This window comes from Mesocricetus auratus, unplaced genomic scaffold (genome assembly GCF_017639785.1).
Source record: "Mesocricetus auratus isolate SY011 unplaced genomic scaffold, BCM_Maur_2.0 Super-Scaffold_100676, whole genome shotgun sequence".
NCBI lineage: Eukaryota > Metazoa > Chordata > Mammalia > Rodentia > Cricetidae > Mesocricetus > Mesocricetus auratus.
Window position 1 is genome coordinate 78,778,195 of NW_024429266.1, and position 15,027 is coordinate 78,793,221.

The 15,027-nt window shown below is 39.0% G+C and overlaps 1 protein-coding gene across 2 annotated transcripts in view; it reads left to right on the top strand.

The window, feature by feature from the left end:
• Positions 1–15,027, top strand: part of Serpinb10 (serpin family B member 10) — a 29,040-nt gene that overhangs the window by 892 nt on the left and 13,121 nt on the right. Inside the window, exons 3-6 of one of the 2 annotated variants that reach the window (XM_005081443.4) lie at positions 3,805–3,979; positions 10,760–10,825; positions 11,236–11,373; positions 13,307–13,424. In XM_005081443.4, coding sequence (XP_005081500.1) covers positions 3,812–3,979; positions 10,760–10,825; positions 11,236–11,373; positions 13,307–13,424 — 490 coding nt within the window. In that variant the 5' untranslated portion in view covers positions 3,805–3,811. Of the gene's footprint in view, positions 1–3,804; positions 3,980–4,164; positions 4,297–10,759; positions 10,826–11,235; positions 11,374–13,306; positions 13,425–15,027 lie in introns of those variants that run through there. The other variant, XM_040738550.1, reaches the window with a different exon arrangement.

The following is a 15,027-nucleotide window of genomic DNA, read 5'->3' on the forward strand; positions in this document are numbered from 1 at the left end:
AGTGTTAACTTTGATATACGGGACTAACGGTTTGGTCATGCCATTTTCATAACTCAGTCTCCCATCTATCAGCATTGTGTGTGTCTTCAGCCTTTTTTTAATTGCTGTGGAACAACTGAATCCCTGAGCACACCATACTCTTTAGAACCACTCCAACATAACTACTCCCCCAGTAAAGGGCTTTGGGAAATAAAGAAGTTCTGGGAGGTGATTATAACGTTGTCTTCTGTTACACATAGTTTCACAAAGATTCAGCATTGTCACCAGCAAAGCAAGAGATCTTGGGTATTCTTGCATGGGATAAAGAACGAGCACCCCCTTTTTGTCAGATCTACTTCTTCCTCATTCCTCTTTTAAACTTCTTTTTTTTTCCCCCTGTTGGTTCTACATTGCTCAATCTTTCTCTTACCTTCAAAACCCTACAGACCATTAGCTTCACTGACCACAAGATTTTTATTTATAGCAAAGAGAAAGGGGTTAGTCTTTTCACTGTTCTGTTAGCGATGCATCATTAGTCAACTCATCTAACTCCTCTGGTCCTAAACTTCTAAGGAGATTAATTGGGAGTGTTGGACTAGGATGGTTCTAAGATTCTGTCCAAGCTCTTATGCTAGAAGCATGTTTGTTTATAATGGTGTTTTGATGGATTTTATGATCTTTTTCTTACTTTCTTAATGTTCTCTTCCATGTGTATAGTGAATATGATATATCTTTATATACATATTCAGTTTTGTAACTTCTCAATATTTCAAAAGAGCAATTAATTTTTTAAATGATATAGTAGGGGGATGGGCAGATAGTCAAATTAATAAAATATTTCCTCACAAGCATGAGGACCTGAGGTTGATACCCAGAACTCATGTAAAAAGCCAGGCATGGTAATTCCCATTTATAATGCCAGTGGTCAGCCAGTCTACTTTACTTGGGAAATCTCAAGCTATCAATAACCCTGTCTGAAAAAATATGGTAGGCATCTCCTGAGAAACAATATGAAGCTTTGTCCTATGGCTATACATTTACATGTATCCACAAATGTGTCTGTACACACACACACACACACACACACACACACAGAGAGAGAGAGAGAGAGAGAGAGACAGACAGACAGACAGACAGACAGACAGACAGACAGAGAAAGAGAAGGAAAGAGGGGTGGGGGAGACAGAGACCCAAAGAGAAAGAGACTAAGCTTCTAATTGTTCAATATTTATATCTAAACTATTTCCAATAAAAACTCATCATAAACTCTGTACCTTTCAGGCATTATTGCTGACTGTTGGGTTAAGAGACCAGCTTAATGTTTCCTTACAGTTGTTTTGTAAAGATGGGAGTTGTCAGAGTTTTCTCACTGGTCTGTTCTGCAATACTTAATACGTTACTGGTGACATTAGGGTGAGTGAAGATAAGTGGATATTAACTTTTCACACAAGGCAATCTCTTTGATAGAGAAAAGTATGATTTTCAGGAAGTTATCATGCATGAATAAGTCTTGTTTTTACTCTTTGTTTCTTTGGGGGGCCCATCACCCAGCTCCCAAATAAATCACACAGAGACATGTTATTACTTATAAATGCCTGGCCTTAGCATGACTTGTTTCTAGCTAGCTTTTCTTAACTTAAATTATCCCATCTACCCTTTGTCTATGGGTTTTTATCTTTCCCTTACTTTTGCATATCTTACTTTCACTCTTTCTCTTTGGCTGGCTGTATAGCTGAGTGACAGACCCCTGGAGTCCTCCTCTCCTCCTCTTTTTCTTGATCCTCCATCCCTTTCCTCCCTGATTTCTCCTCCTGTTTATTCCCTCTGCATACCAGCCCTGTCTATTTTGCTCTCCTGCTTAGCTATTGATCATTCAGCTATTTATTAGACTAACCTGGTGTTTTAGAAAGTCAAAGTAACACAGCTTCACAGAGTTAAACAAATGCAACATAAGAGAATGACACTTATCTTTTCATCATACAAATATTTGCATTATTCTACAGCATACAAAATGTAACACATCTTAACATAATATTCCACAACAAGTAAGTTCTATATTAAGTGTAACCTGCATATTAAGAGATAAAATTCTCAGGCCCTGAGATGTTGCTTGCTCTCTGACCTTGCTGGTTAATGTGATTTGCTTGTGACCTGAATGAATACGATCTTTAAGGAAGTAGTTATTTCTAAGATGATTATTTTGTCGGGGAAGGGATACTGGCAAATTCAAGGATTTATGAGAGAGTAGAGTAACCACAACACAGGAAGGGGTTTTATTTCTTCAAAGAGTATTTACCTTGGCCCATGGGGAGATACCAGTGGGTAGAAACCACACCTTGGGTGTGACCCTGAGTCTGAGAAGCTGTTTTGTCAAGTGTAAGTTTATATGTGGGAGGAATTTCAAAAGAATCACTGTAAAAAAATCACATAAAGTCATGACATAATCAAAATCTGCACACAGTTGTCTTTGATTCTAGTTTTCAGCCACACAGAGGGAGAATGCCTGATTTTGCCAAAGTCTTTGTTAGAAATCTCTCAGTAGAAATATGATGTTGGAACAGGACTTACCTCTACACAGCCCAAGCACCTACAGAGGTCTCAGGTTTAGGCATTTGGTATCAGTCATTTAATCAATATGAAAATTATTTGATAATAGAACAACAGTAGTTTTAAATATATATCTTTGATAGATACTCAGTTTAAAAGGCATTTTAAATAAAAATGCCAGGGCAGTTACAGGTGAAATTCAGCAGATGAATAAAATATATGTTATGTAATATAATAATGTAAAAATTAGAAAACTTTGAGTGAATAAGAAAAAATGGGAAAGTACTCTCAATTTCTGCATAAGGATTTCCAACTTAATTGTGTATAATATCAAATTAAAATAAATAATGCTTACTGTATCTCAAACAGTAAAGATTATGTGTGAGTAATAGAAAAGTACCTATAAATAACTATTTTGGCCAAAGTGCTGTGTCGCACCTGCTGTGAGGCCTGCATCCAAGAATGTAGCGAGGTGGTTGGGATAGATGACACAGAGACCGGTCGGTTGCTTTAAGAAAACTTTATCTTCCCAAGTCAGCTTAGGAGAGAGCTCTCAGAAGAAATCTCAGGAGAAGTCTCTCTAAGAAAAAGGAGCTTCCCTTTTTAAGGACTTTTGCCATCCATTTACATACCATTCTTTCCACTTCTCACCCTCCTGGCTGGTGGTTTAATCTCCGGTCCCAGAATCGGGGAGACACCACAGGGGGCAGGAAGAGGCATCTAGCCATAGGAGGTGTGGAAGGCATGGTATTTCAGTGAGCCAGCCCTTATCTGAGCCCTATCAAGCTTTAAAGCACTGAATTGTTTTCAGTAAACATTACATAGATGCCTGCTCCCAGGCCGAAGGGGAAGTGGGTTTCTGCTCAAGGTCTGGTGTCCCCACAGTGCTGAACTATATGCTGTTGGGTATACAAGGCAATATATGAAGAAAATATTATTCCCAAGTAGCTTGGGAAGACTACACAGAGGCATACAAGTAATAAATGTCTAGGAAATGGGAAAACTGTGTCATGGCACTCAGCTGTCAACTGGTCATAATCCACTGTTCTCTGGGGCACATAAGCCCAACACTTTGAGCCAAGCGTCTTACAATCCATGAGTCTAACAGAATATATAAGACACAAAAACAATGAATGGAAAGAATTTTGTTCAAATCAACTCAGTTCTTGTGGATAGTTGATTATATAGCTGTCCCTATTTTGACAGATGCTTTTACAGAAATTAATTAAATGGAAAATATTTAAAATTTGTATGTTCTCTGTTTTATGTTTTTTATAGATACAAAATGGCTTCTCTAGCAGTGTCCATCAACCAGTTTGCCCTGGAGTTTAGCAAAAAGCTAGGTGAAGCGGCTGAGGGTAAAAATATGTTCTTTTCTCCTTGGGGCATCTCAACTTCCTTGGCTATGGTGTATTTGGGTACCAAAGGTACCACTGCAGCCCAGATGTCCCAGGTAAGTGGGAAAAGACAACCATACTCCACTGTCTGAATGCTGTTTTTGTTTTTTATTTTAGTTGGGTCCAAATTTTGCAACAATATGGCTCAAAATACTTAGAAAATGATGTCCAGTGAAAGAAATTAATTTGAATTTGTTGTTTGGTGACATGACTTTAATCTAAGCAGGTAGATCTCTGTGAGTTCAAGGCAAGCCTGGTCTAAATAGCAAGTTCCAGGCTAGTCAGACGAGCTACATGGTGACATCATATCTGAACAACAAGCAAGTTGATCTTTGTAAAATTCCTTAAGAACTTGCATCCTCCAGAAAAACAGGTAAATGATAAGTCATACATTTTAGTTTAACTAAACATAGTCTTATTTTGATGATAAGTCTGTTTTTAAGATTAATATTCAAACTTTAAGTGATAGGACTATTTAGTATCCCTCTGATAGAGAATATTAAAGAAATCTAGCTGGTGTAGTGGATTACTCCTTTAATCTCAGCACTTGAAAGTATGAGGATAGCTATGAGTTCTAGACCAGCCTGCAGAACATAGTGAATTATATGCCAGCCCAGAACTATAAAGTTAGACCCTAGCTTAAAAACAAAACAAAACAAAAACAAAAAGAAATTCTGTTTTCATGTTTTGTTTGGTCATATCTTTGTTTAAACCCCAGTTGCTTGTCTAAATCTAAAGAGCGCAGAGATAGTATTTAAATATGAAAATAACATCATATAAAATAAAATATATATAATTGTATGTGATATATAATAAAATATATGGCAAAGACCATATGTATGGTATGTTTAATTGGGCATGTGATTGTTAATTGGTTAATAAGACTTACCTATAGATTTGGTTTTAGGTGGATTTTGTTTTGAGTCCATTTCCTGTGAATATATTCCTGGGTAATGCTTGTCCACGATGTAACTATTAATAGCTTTATTTGCACTGAGTCTAACACACTTGCTATACCCCTAATTATTCTAGGGAAGGTGACCCTTGCTCCCATCCCTCATTTTTTGGTGCACTGTGACATACTTGAGGGGGAAAAAATAACAGTATCCTCCCTGGTTGCTTCTAAATGAAATACTGGGGTGAACATGAAGGTTATGTCTGTATATATCTAGTTGTGTTAATGAGAAATAAAGCAACTAATTAGAAAAAGAACTAGAATCCCTAAATCTTCCTGATGATTGAAGCACTGGTAGTTTCGATTAAGTTATTTAAATGATGGTGTCAATTGAACACTATGCCTTTTCATTTTTTCTGTTTAATTTATACACTCATTATGTGTAATGACACATGCATTTCTGAAGTCCTGTCTTCTATTTCTTTTTTACAATATAGATTATTGTGAGTTGTCTCCATCTTGCTCTGGGGCAGAATACTCAACCTTGTTGCTGCTGTCTAGCTGTATTTTGATACCAAATCCACCTCCCTCCATCTTTCTTCCAGTTTCAATTGAGGATGGGGAAACAAAACAAACTCAAACCTACTTTATTGTAATATAGTTTCTATAGCACACACCACTTCTGGCATTAGATGTTAGAGGTCTTCCACACAGTACATGCTCAAATTCACTAAATTCTTATATATTATACCCACAAACATCATTAGATCCCATAGCTGGAGACTTGATCCCTATGGTTTCTTCTTTATTGCAGATGCAGTCAGAGTTCTGGGCTGTTTTACCCATGCTTCCGACCAAACAGCCAGTTATAAACCCAAGTTCCCACAACACCTTCATTAAGCTCAACTAATTTGTTATTGTGGATCCTAGAACTCAGGAAAATGCTCATTTTTTAGCTCATTATAAAGAATACTACAAGGGATGCAGGTGAAGAAATGAGAAGGGTGATGTATGGGAGGATAGAAACTGACAGTTTCTGGGACCTTTCCTGGGGTACAAACCTCTGGGGATCTGCAGGTGCTCCCTTACTATTTGAACCCTGTCTTCTGGTGTGTAGCAAGCCATGTGTTTGCCGCTATGAGGCTACCATACTTTACAACTATCCGAGGCTCAGGGCTGAGGATGTAAAATGGCTCATTCTTACAAGGAGAATGGCCTTTATTATTACAAGGGTAGAGCCTTAAATACAGGCATGGTGAAAAATCCCCAAGGTCAGAAACTTACCTTCCCAGGGCCCTCTAGCAAAAGGTGGGCCCAAAACAGGAATTAGCATTTATGCAAAGGGTGGAAAACAGGAACTTGCAAGCAGGTGTTACTGGGAGGAGGGGATGAGAAGTGTTTAGCTAAAAGCGCCTAGTACAAGCAGTCAGCAGAACCCCCATGGGGGAAGGGTGCAACATAGGTGTTTTGGGGAGACTTGATTGCATTTTAGAATGACAACAGTCATGTAGAAAGACACTGGGAAAGAGTGTATTCTGATGCTAATGGACTGACACTGAGGAAACCAACTAGGCTGGCTATTCCAACTTTTCTTGGTCCCTGTAAGCAGCATTAAGGGACCCATTCTCTAGATATGGAGCAAGTGGCTTTTTGTTTGCTTGTTTTGTTTTCCTAAAATCTTCTATCAGACAAGAAATGTCAGAGGATGTCTTGATGGCATTGTCAAAGACAGAAGAATGAACAGAGGTTACATTTTGAGTTTCTATGGTCCATCTTAAGGAACAGGAACTAGTATCTAAGGCTTGGACTTCTAAAGGGAGCAGGTGAAACCAGGCCAAGAAAGAGGTAATGCATGGGCATAAACATTGTTCTATTCTGTCCTAATGTAATTCTAGTCACTTGGGAAATAATGAAGGTTATTGGAATTAGGAGCAAGGAACCTAACTACATGAATTAGAGACAAAAATTACACAGCACATATCATACCATTTATAAATTTCTAAGAAAAAAATTTTGTAAGTTTCCGTATATGGTGGGAGCCAATGCATCCCCGAGTCCTGGTCTTCTTCTCTACCCATGGGACCAGGTAAACCAGGGCCTGTTTCTGGGCCGTGTTCCTGTCCCTGGGAGGTGCCACTGCAGCTCCCACCCTGGCAGGAGCCAACACACCCCAACATCCTAGTCTCCTTCTCCACCCACAGGACCAGGACTAAGACCAGGAAGAGAACTACCAGAGTATTGGACTTACTTGCACCTGTTGAAAGGGAACACTGAACTAAACTACTGAAATGCAATGAGAGAGAGGGAGGTCTGATGAGCAAAGGGGTCAAGACTGGGCTGATTTAACCCACAGAAATAGCTGACCTGAACAAGTGGGAGCTCTTGGACCCCAGACTGATGGCTGGGAGGACAGCATGGGACTGACCCAGACCCCCTGAATGTGGGTGTCAGTGAGGAGGCCTAGACAATCTAGGGGACCTTAGGTAGTAGATCAGTATTTATCCCTGGCATACAAATGGACTTTAGGTGCCCATCCCACAATGAGGGATGCTCTCTCAAACTGAACTCTTGGGAGACAGCCTAGACCCTGCCCTGAATGAAATGACAGACTCTGGAGAACCCCCATGGAAGGCCTCACCCTCCCTGGGGAACGCAAAGGGGATTGGGTGGGGGGCTAGGAAGGCTGGAGGGAGGAGGGGAGGAGGGAAGGAAGAGGGAGTTGGCATTGACATGTGAAGCAAGCTTGTTTCTAATTTAAATTAAAAAATCATAAAATAAAAAACAAATATGAGTCTCATGCTCTACTGACTGAGCTAGCTGGGTGACCATATAAACTATCTGAAAAAGAAAAACCACATGATCATCTCACTAGATGCTTTAAAAGCCTTTGACAAAATCCAACACCCCTTCATGATAAAGGTCTTAGAGATATCAGGGATAGCAGGAACCTACCTAAACATAATAAAAGCTATATACAGCAAACCAACAGCCAGCATCAAACTAAATGGAGAGAAACTAAAGGCAATTCCTCTAAAATCAGGAATAAGACAAGGATGTCCACTCTTTCCATATCTCTTCAATATTGTACTTGAAGTTCTAGCTAAAGCAATAAGACAACAAAAGGAGATCAAGGAGAAACAAATTGGAAAGGAAGAAGTCAAACTTTCACTATTTGCAGACGATATGATAGTCTATGTAAGCAACCCAAAGAATTCTACCAGGAAACTCCTACAACTGATAAACACCTTCAGCATAGTGGCAGGATACAAAATTAACTCAAAACAATCAGTAGCTCTACTATATATAGACAATAAAGGGGATGAGAAAGAAATCAGAGAAACATCACCCTTTACATAAAATATCTTGGGGTAACTCTAACCAAACAAGTAAAAGACCTGTATAACAAGAACTTTGAGTCTTTAAAGAAAGAAATTAAAGAAGATACCAGAAAATGGAAAGATCTTGCATGCTCTTGGATAGGTAGGATCAACGTAGGAAAATTGGCAATCTTACCAAAAGCAATCTACAGATTCAATGCAATCCATGTCAAAATACCAGCACAATTTTTCACCAACCTCAAAAGGACAGTCCTCAACTTTATATGGAAAAACATAAGACTCAGCATAGCCAAGGCAACTCTGTACAATAAAGGAACTTCCGGAGGCATCACCATCCCTGACTTCAAGCTCTATTATAGAGTTATAGTCCTGAAAACAACTTGGTATTGGTACAAAAGCAGACAGGTAGGCCAATGGAATCGAATTGAAGATCCTGATATCAACCCATACACCTCTGAACATCTGATCTTTGACAAAGAAGCTAAAACTGTGCAATGGCAAAAAGAAAGCATCTGGGGAGCAGAGGGGCAATGGAGTGGTGGTGAGGGTTTTGGGGGTGGGGAGGAGGGGAGGGAGAGGGAACTGAAAGTGACATGGGTAAAAAGCTAAATAAAAATATAATAAATAAATAAATGAAAGCAAAAAAAAGTTTTCCGTATATGGGATCCTAGTTTTATCTCTGTTGCCACAGAAAACCAGGATTTCTTTCCTTTATGTATGAATGATATCTCAGTGTGTAAAATACGTTTTCTCTCTACATTCAGATGTTAACTTTAGTGGATTTTGTACTCTTATGTTTACCTTTCTTTGCAAAGCAAGAAATTTTTTTTATAATCTACTAAGAATGTGTGGGACATTTCAATCTCTTTTTTTTTTATATTTTATTTTCCAGTTTAAATTTAGATACGAAACAAGGTTGCTTCACAAGTCCGTTCCAGGTCCCTCTCCCTTTCCCTCCCCTCCTCCCGTGCCCTCCTCCCAACCCCCCCCCCGTTATCCCCTCATTCCCCCAGGGAGGGTGAGGCCCTCCATGGGGGTGTCCATAGTCTGTCATTTCATATAGGGCAGGGCCTAGACCCTTCCCCAAGAGTTCAGGGTGAGAGTGCACCTCACATTATTCTATGGGAGTCCAAAGTCCGTGTGTATACTTGGGATGGGTACTGATCTGCTGCCCAAGGCTCAATAGATTACCTAGGCCTCCTCACTGACACCCAGATTCAGGGGGTCTTGATCAGTCCCATGCTGGATTCCCAGGCTGATGCCTGGGATTCAAGAGTTAACCTTTGTCTGGTCAGCTGTTTCTGGGGGTTAAACCAGCCCAGTCTTAATGCCTTTGATCATCAGTCCTCCCTCTCTGTTACTGGCTTTTTTGAGTTCAGCTCAATACTTAACCAAGGGAGTCTGCCTCTTCTTCGATCAGCCACTGAATGAAGTTTCTGTTTCCCAGACTCTCTGGCCATAGGATTGTAGGCTGGCACTCCCCAGATCTATGTCTAAAATCCATATATGAGAGAGGACATGCCATGTTTCTCTTTTTGTGACTGGGTTACCTCACTCAGGATGGTTTCTTCTAGTGTCATCCATTTGCCTGCGAATCTCATGATTCCATTATTTTTTTCTGCTGAATAGTACTCCATTGTGTAGATGTACCACATTTTCTCCATTCACTCTTCGGTTGAGGGACATCTAGGTTGTTACCAAGTTCTGGCTATTACAAATAAAGCTGCTATGAACATAGTGGAACAGACATATTTTTTGTACGAATGGGCATCTTTTGGATATATGCCTAAGAGTGGAGTTGCTGGGTTTTGTGGTAGGTTTATTCCCATTTTTCTGAGGAATCTCCATACTGATTTCCAAAGTGGCTGAACCAGTTGGCACTCCCACCAGCAATGGAGGAGTGTCCCCCTTTCACCACATCCTCTCCAGCATAAATTGTCATTGGTGTTTTTGATTTTAGCCATTCTGACAGGAGTGAGATGGTATCTCAGAGTTGTTTTGATTTGCATTTCCCGGATGGCTAAGGATGTTGAGCACTTTCTCAAGTGCCTCTCAGCCATTTTAGACTCCTCTATTGAAAACTCTCTATTTAGTTCTGCAGCCCACTTTTTAATTGGGTCCTTTGCTGTTTTGGAGACTTGCTGCAAAGCAAGAAAATTTTACTTCAGAATATTTCCAGCATTGTTACAAATACCTTGAAACATATGACAACAGAGACATGAGTAACTTTTTTGTTTGTTTTTCTAATTTTTTTGTTGAGACATGATTGCTCTGTGTAGCCCTGGCTGTCCTGGAACTCATTTTTTAGAACAGCCTGGCCTCAAACGCCCAGAAATCCTCCTATCTCTGCCTCTCAAGTGCTAGGATTAAAGGTAGGTACTACCACACACTGTCACAAGAAACTTGAAATAGATTTTTTAAAATTTCACTTGAAGATCTTTTGAGTCACTCTGTTGACATTGGATGAGCTCAACTGGTGTCCCGTTGTTCAGTATTTGTGTGTTTTGTGGTCAGCTCAACTACTGGCTCAGATTTACAGAGTGTCGTTTCGTATGGGTACTTTTCTGCAGTATATTCACTTGCTTTTTGTATTGCAATTACAGGTACTTCAATTAGACAGAGGCTGGCACTCCAAATCTGGCCCTGATAGTGAAAAGAAGAGAAAAATGGTATTTATATATTTATAATCCATTTGACAGTTGTGAAGAGATGACTTCTAATGCATACGTTTTGTGGTCAGTTTAACCAAACCGTCTTAGATTAAATGCATTGGAATATTTTTCAGAATCCAAAGTGTTTGTGCTTTGTAGTAGTTCTGTTTCCTTCTTGTCTTATCACCTTTTTTTAATCTCTTTCCTGTTTGAAGTTGTTCTTGTATGTCTTTGCAACTAACAGTGAAGAAAAGGTGCCTTCATTAAAGTTATATGTTAGTAATACTGACGAAAACATTATCTTTTTTAAATAAATGGCTTTTACTTTATGTTTGCAATATGTCAAGTAATTTCAATTAACTATAGATTAGTCATATGTTATTTGACTTCTGTTCAACATTATTTTTGTAATCTCATTTCTTTTAAAGGAATTTAACTCCGGCAAAGTTGAAGAAATACATTCTGATTTCCAGGCCCTTGCTGCAGAAATCCTCAAGCCTGGAAATTCCTACATACTCAAAACAGCCAATAGGATATATGGGGAGAAAACTTACCCATTTCATAATGTGAGTATAAATGTCTTTTGGTGATTAATGGAAAAAGAAGAGGCAAGCAAGAATCAGTAATAAAACACATGTTTCTCTAGGTGCCCCAGAGAAAATGTGGATAGTATTTCCTGGTAAATAATCATTTCAAAATGATCATGAATGCCAAGTTCTAAAGAAAACCAGTATTAAGTCTGACACAGGAATGGCTCATGAACACATAGACATGGGCTTCTGGAGCTGACATTTTTTTCCATAAGAAAACAGAATGGGGAAACATAGAGTCATGTAAAAGTAACATAGAATTAATTGAAGGATCCAAAAATGGTGTCTATCACAGGACTGTAACTAGAATCTGTTTCTAGGCACAAAGACAACCTTCAGATGAGAGTAGAAGGAAGTTCCCACAACAGGATTTTAGATTTTGTCAATATGGACCATGAAATGATGCCAAGTTCCCTCTTTTGCTGATGGTTAAAATCCCACCAATGGTAACCTTGGTGGCCCTGACCCATTAAGACTCAAGTACTCCTCAGAGTCCAGCCAATCATTTTTCTCTTTTAAGTTTGTGGATCACACTGCTTGCAAATATCAAAAAGAGTAGTAGACTCAAGTCCATAAGGGGCAAAGCAATAGGGTTAGATAGGACAGATGAGAAGCAGGTATCCTGTGGTTTCAAGTATGTAGTGGCTGCCCACTTCAGTGAGTTCTTTAGGATTTAGAGCCTAGGCTTTGTTAATACTGAATCCACAAAACTATCTAGGTTTTAAAGATGGTTTCATGACTGCCAGTGTTTTGGAATCCTACTCGACTCATTACCAAGAAAGAGTTGAGCTCAGTAGCACTGGGCTCAAAACAAAATGGATACGGGCATCTGCACACTTTTTTATGGGTATGCAGGTGAATTAACAGGGTCACTGCCTCATATTTATGTTTTATTTTTGCTGGATTATACATTCCAATGCAGACCTCACAACTTTTAACTCATGTTGGGGACAGGACTAATTTGCCACTCTTTACTTCATATACGTTGTCTGAGAAATAAGCAAACTGAAGGAAGCAACATGGCACCTCCCCAAGGAGAGCAAGTTATGATCCCATGGCGGGTGCTACAGCAGCTGCAACCTCAGTTACAGCCAGCTGTGATGGGTGCCAAGGATGGGGACATCAAAACTCCAGAATCGGAGGCCTTGATCACTCCCTCAAAATGACTGGTGAGGCTTTGGCCTCCTTCACATTGCCTGGAAGATGTAGTTTTCTTCTGATTGCTCTAAATTCTTGGGCGTTTGGAGACCACAAGTGGTCAACTTGCAGACACACAGGTCTCACTGTGTCCCCTCCCATGCCTCACTCAGAAAGCCAAGCCCAACTCTAAACACCATTTGTTCACTGGGTAACTCCTGTGATTTATAGTTTTCTCTTTTCATTCTACTCTCAGTTCCAGGCATGAATAAACACAACAAAAAGCATACACTCAAGTAGTATCATGTAGACTGAGCAGGTTGTGTTTATGTATTCAGGGATATATATGTACATACATATATCTACATGTATGTAACAATAATTAATAAAAAAAAGAGGCCTCGAATTTGAAAGAGATCAAAGAGATGTATACAAGAGGACTTGGAGGGAGGAAAAGAAAAGGGGTAAATAATGCAATTATAATATCAAAAATAAAACAAACAATACCCAAAAATAGTCAAGAAGGGGTGCCAAACCAAGAATCATGGGTAGGCAGATTTTTCCTTCTAGCCTTGGAGTTCTGTATGACCAGTTGGTTTAAAGAGGATTGCACTTACATTTTGACAGACCAGGAATAATGAAATAGAGATGGGAGGTATGGACTGGGAACAGTTGTTCTCCTCAGTTAATTTTTGTTTTAAATAATGTGCACAGGTCTGATTCCCCGTTTTGGACAAACTATACAAAAACGAATTTTACCTATATCTTTCAGAAATATTTAAAGGACATGCAAACATATTTTGGTGCAGAACCGCAGTCTGTTAACTTTGTCGGAGCTTCTGGCCAAATGAGAACAGAGATCAACTCCTGGGTGGAAGGCCAGACAGGGGGTAAGCTTTTGCTCGGGCCACAGACAAGGGCTTGCTCCAAGCTTCGTCTTATTTATATGAAGTTGTGCCATATGCGCCCAAGTATTTATGTAGTGGAATTGTGGGACACATGCTAAATATTCAAAACTTGTATTTCTGTTTACACCTGTAAGTTTTAGATTGGTAGCCTTCCCACTAAGTTCTATCTAAAATATAGAAGTCAAACCTCCACTTTTCCTAGTAGAGAGGAAAAAGAATATAGCTTACTGGTTCCAAAGATGAGTCCAGGGGAAAAGGAAAGAAATGGAAAATGGGAAATAGGAATGACTGTTGCACTTGTGATTTTAAAGAAAAATGGTTATTAACTAGTAACAAAAGTAGAGCAATGTTTTACTAGTGCACGATCATACCTATCTTGCAAATTAAGATTATTTGTTAGAGTTTAGGATACAAAAAAATCATTCTGCTAGGTTCTGGAGGTCAAGAGTCAAAATCCATCTGTCTCCAAAGTTGAGGTAGAGGGGAGGGTGGCGTGTGTGTGTGTGTGTTTCCCTTGGGGTTTGCTGGTTCCAGAACAGTCCTTGGAGTGAGGATATATAATTCTTGTCTTTCTTGTCACTAGACTTCTTTGAGTCTCTTTTGTGTTCCTGTGTGCTGGTATTGTTTCTTTTTTAATGTCTGTGTTTACATTTCCTTCTTCCTAGGAGGACATGAGCCACTGACCTGAGGATTACTTTAACTCAGTAACATGATCTTAACTTGATTAAATCTGCAGAAATTCTCTTTCCAAATATAGACATGTAATACCAGGTCCTGGGGCCTTGGAACATCAAAGTTTTGGAGGTGTGGCAAATTAAATGTACAAGGATTTCCTCACAAAAATGAATATTCTTAATGTTATCTCAAGGAACAATGAGATAAGCTCAAATTAGAATTTGAGGACATTCTGCACAACAAAGGGCAATTCTTTTTCAAAAGTATCAAAGTTTTCAAAAACCAGTGGGCTGTTCAGAAGAAAAGGTACTGCAAAGAAATCACAAAGAGTGCCTTTGAGAGGCTGATTTGATTTCTGGCCCAGAGGGAAGGAACGACTGATGATTTTGAATCCAGCTTGTTAAGAGCATTTCTTTGAGTCTAACTTTCTGGTTTAGATCCTTGGCAGACACAGGTTCTATGGTTTAATACTATTTTAGTAAGCTAATCTTGGTGGCACAACTCATCCCATAGAGATTGAGTCAGGAAGATTATGCCCTTGGGGCCTGCTTAAGCTTCCTATTGAATTCTTCATGCTAGCCTTGAGCTACATAGAAGAATGTTTTGTCAGACATACAAATAAACTAACCATCCTAAGTAAATCAATATTTATCAACAACAATTTTATAAATGTGATATAGCACCAAGATAAAACTATATCTTTCTATTATCTATTGTTAGGAGAAAAAATGCATTGTCTGTGAAGTAGTGTAGGTAAACATTTATAACAAAATTTATTTTGTATTTCAGTTTACTTTCCTTGTTAACCATATGATCTGCAAATAAAAACATCATGTCTTTCTTTTCTGTAACTAACACCACATTACATTTTCTTGTTTTGATTCACGAATTAGCATTTAGGGGAAAACTT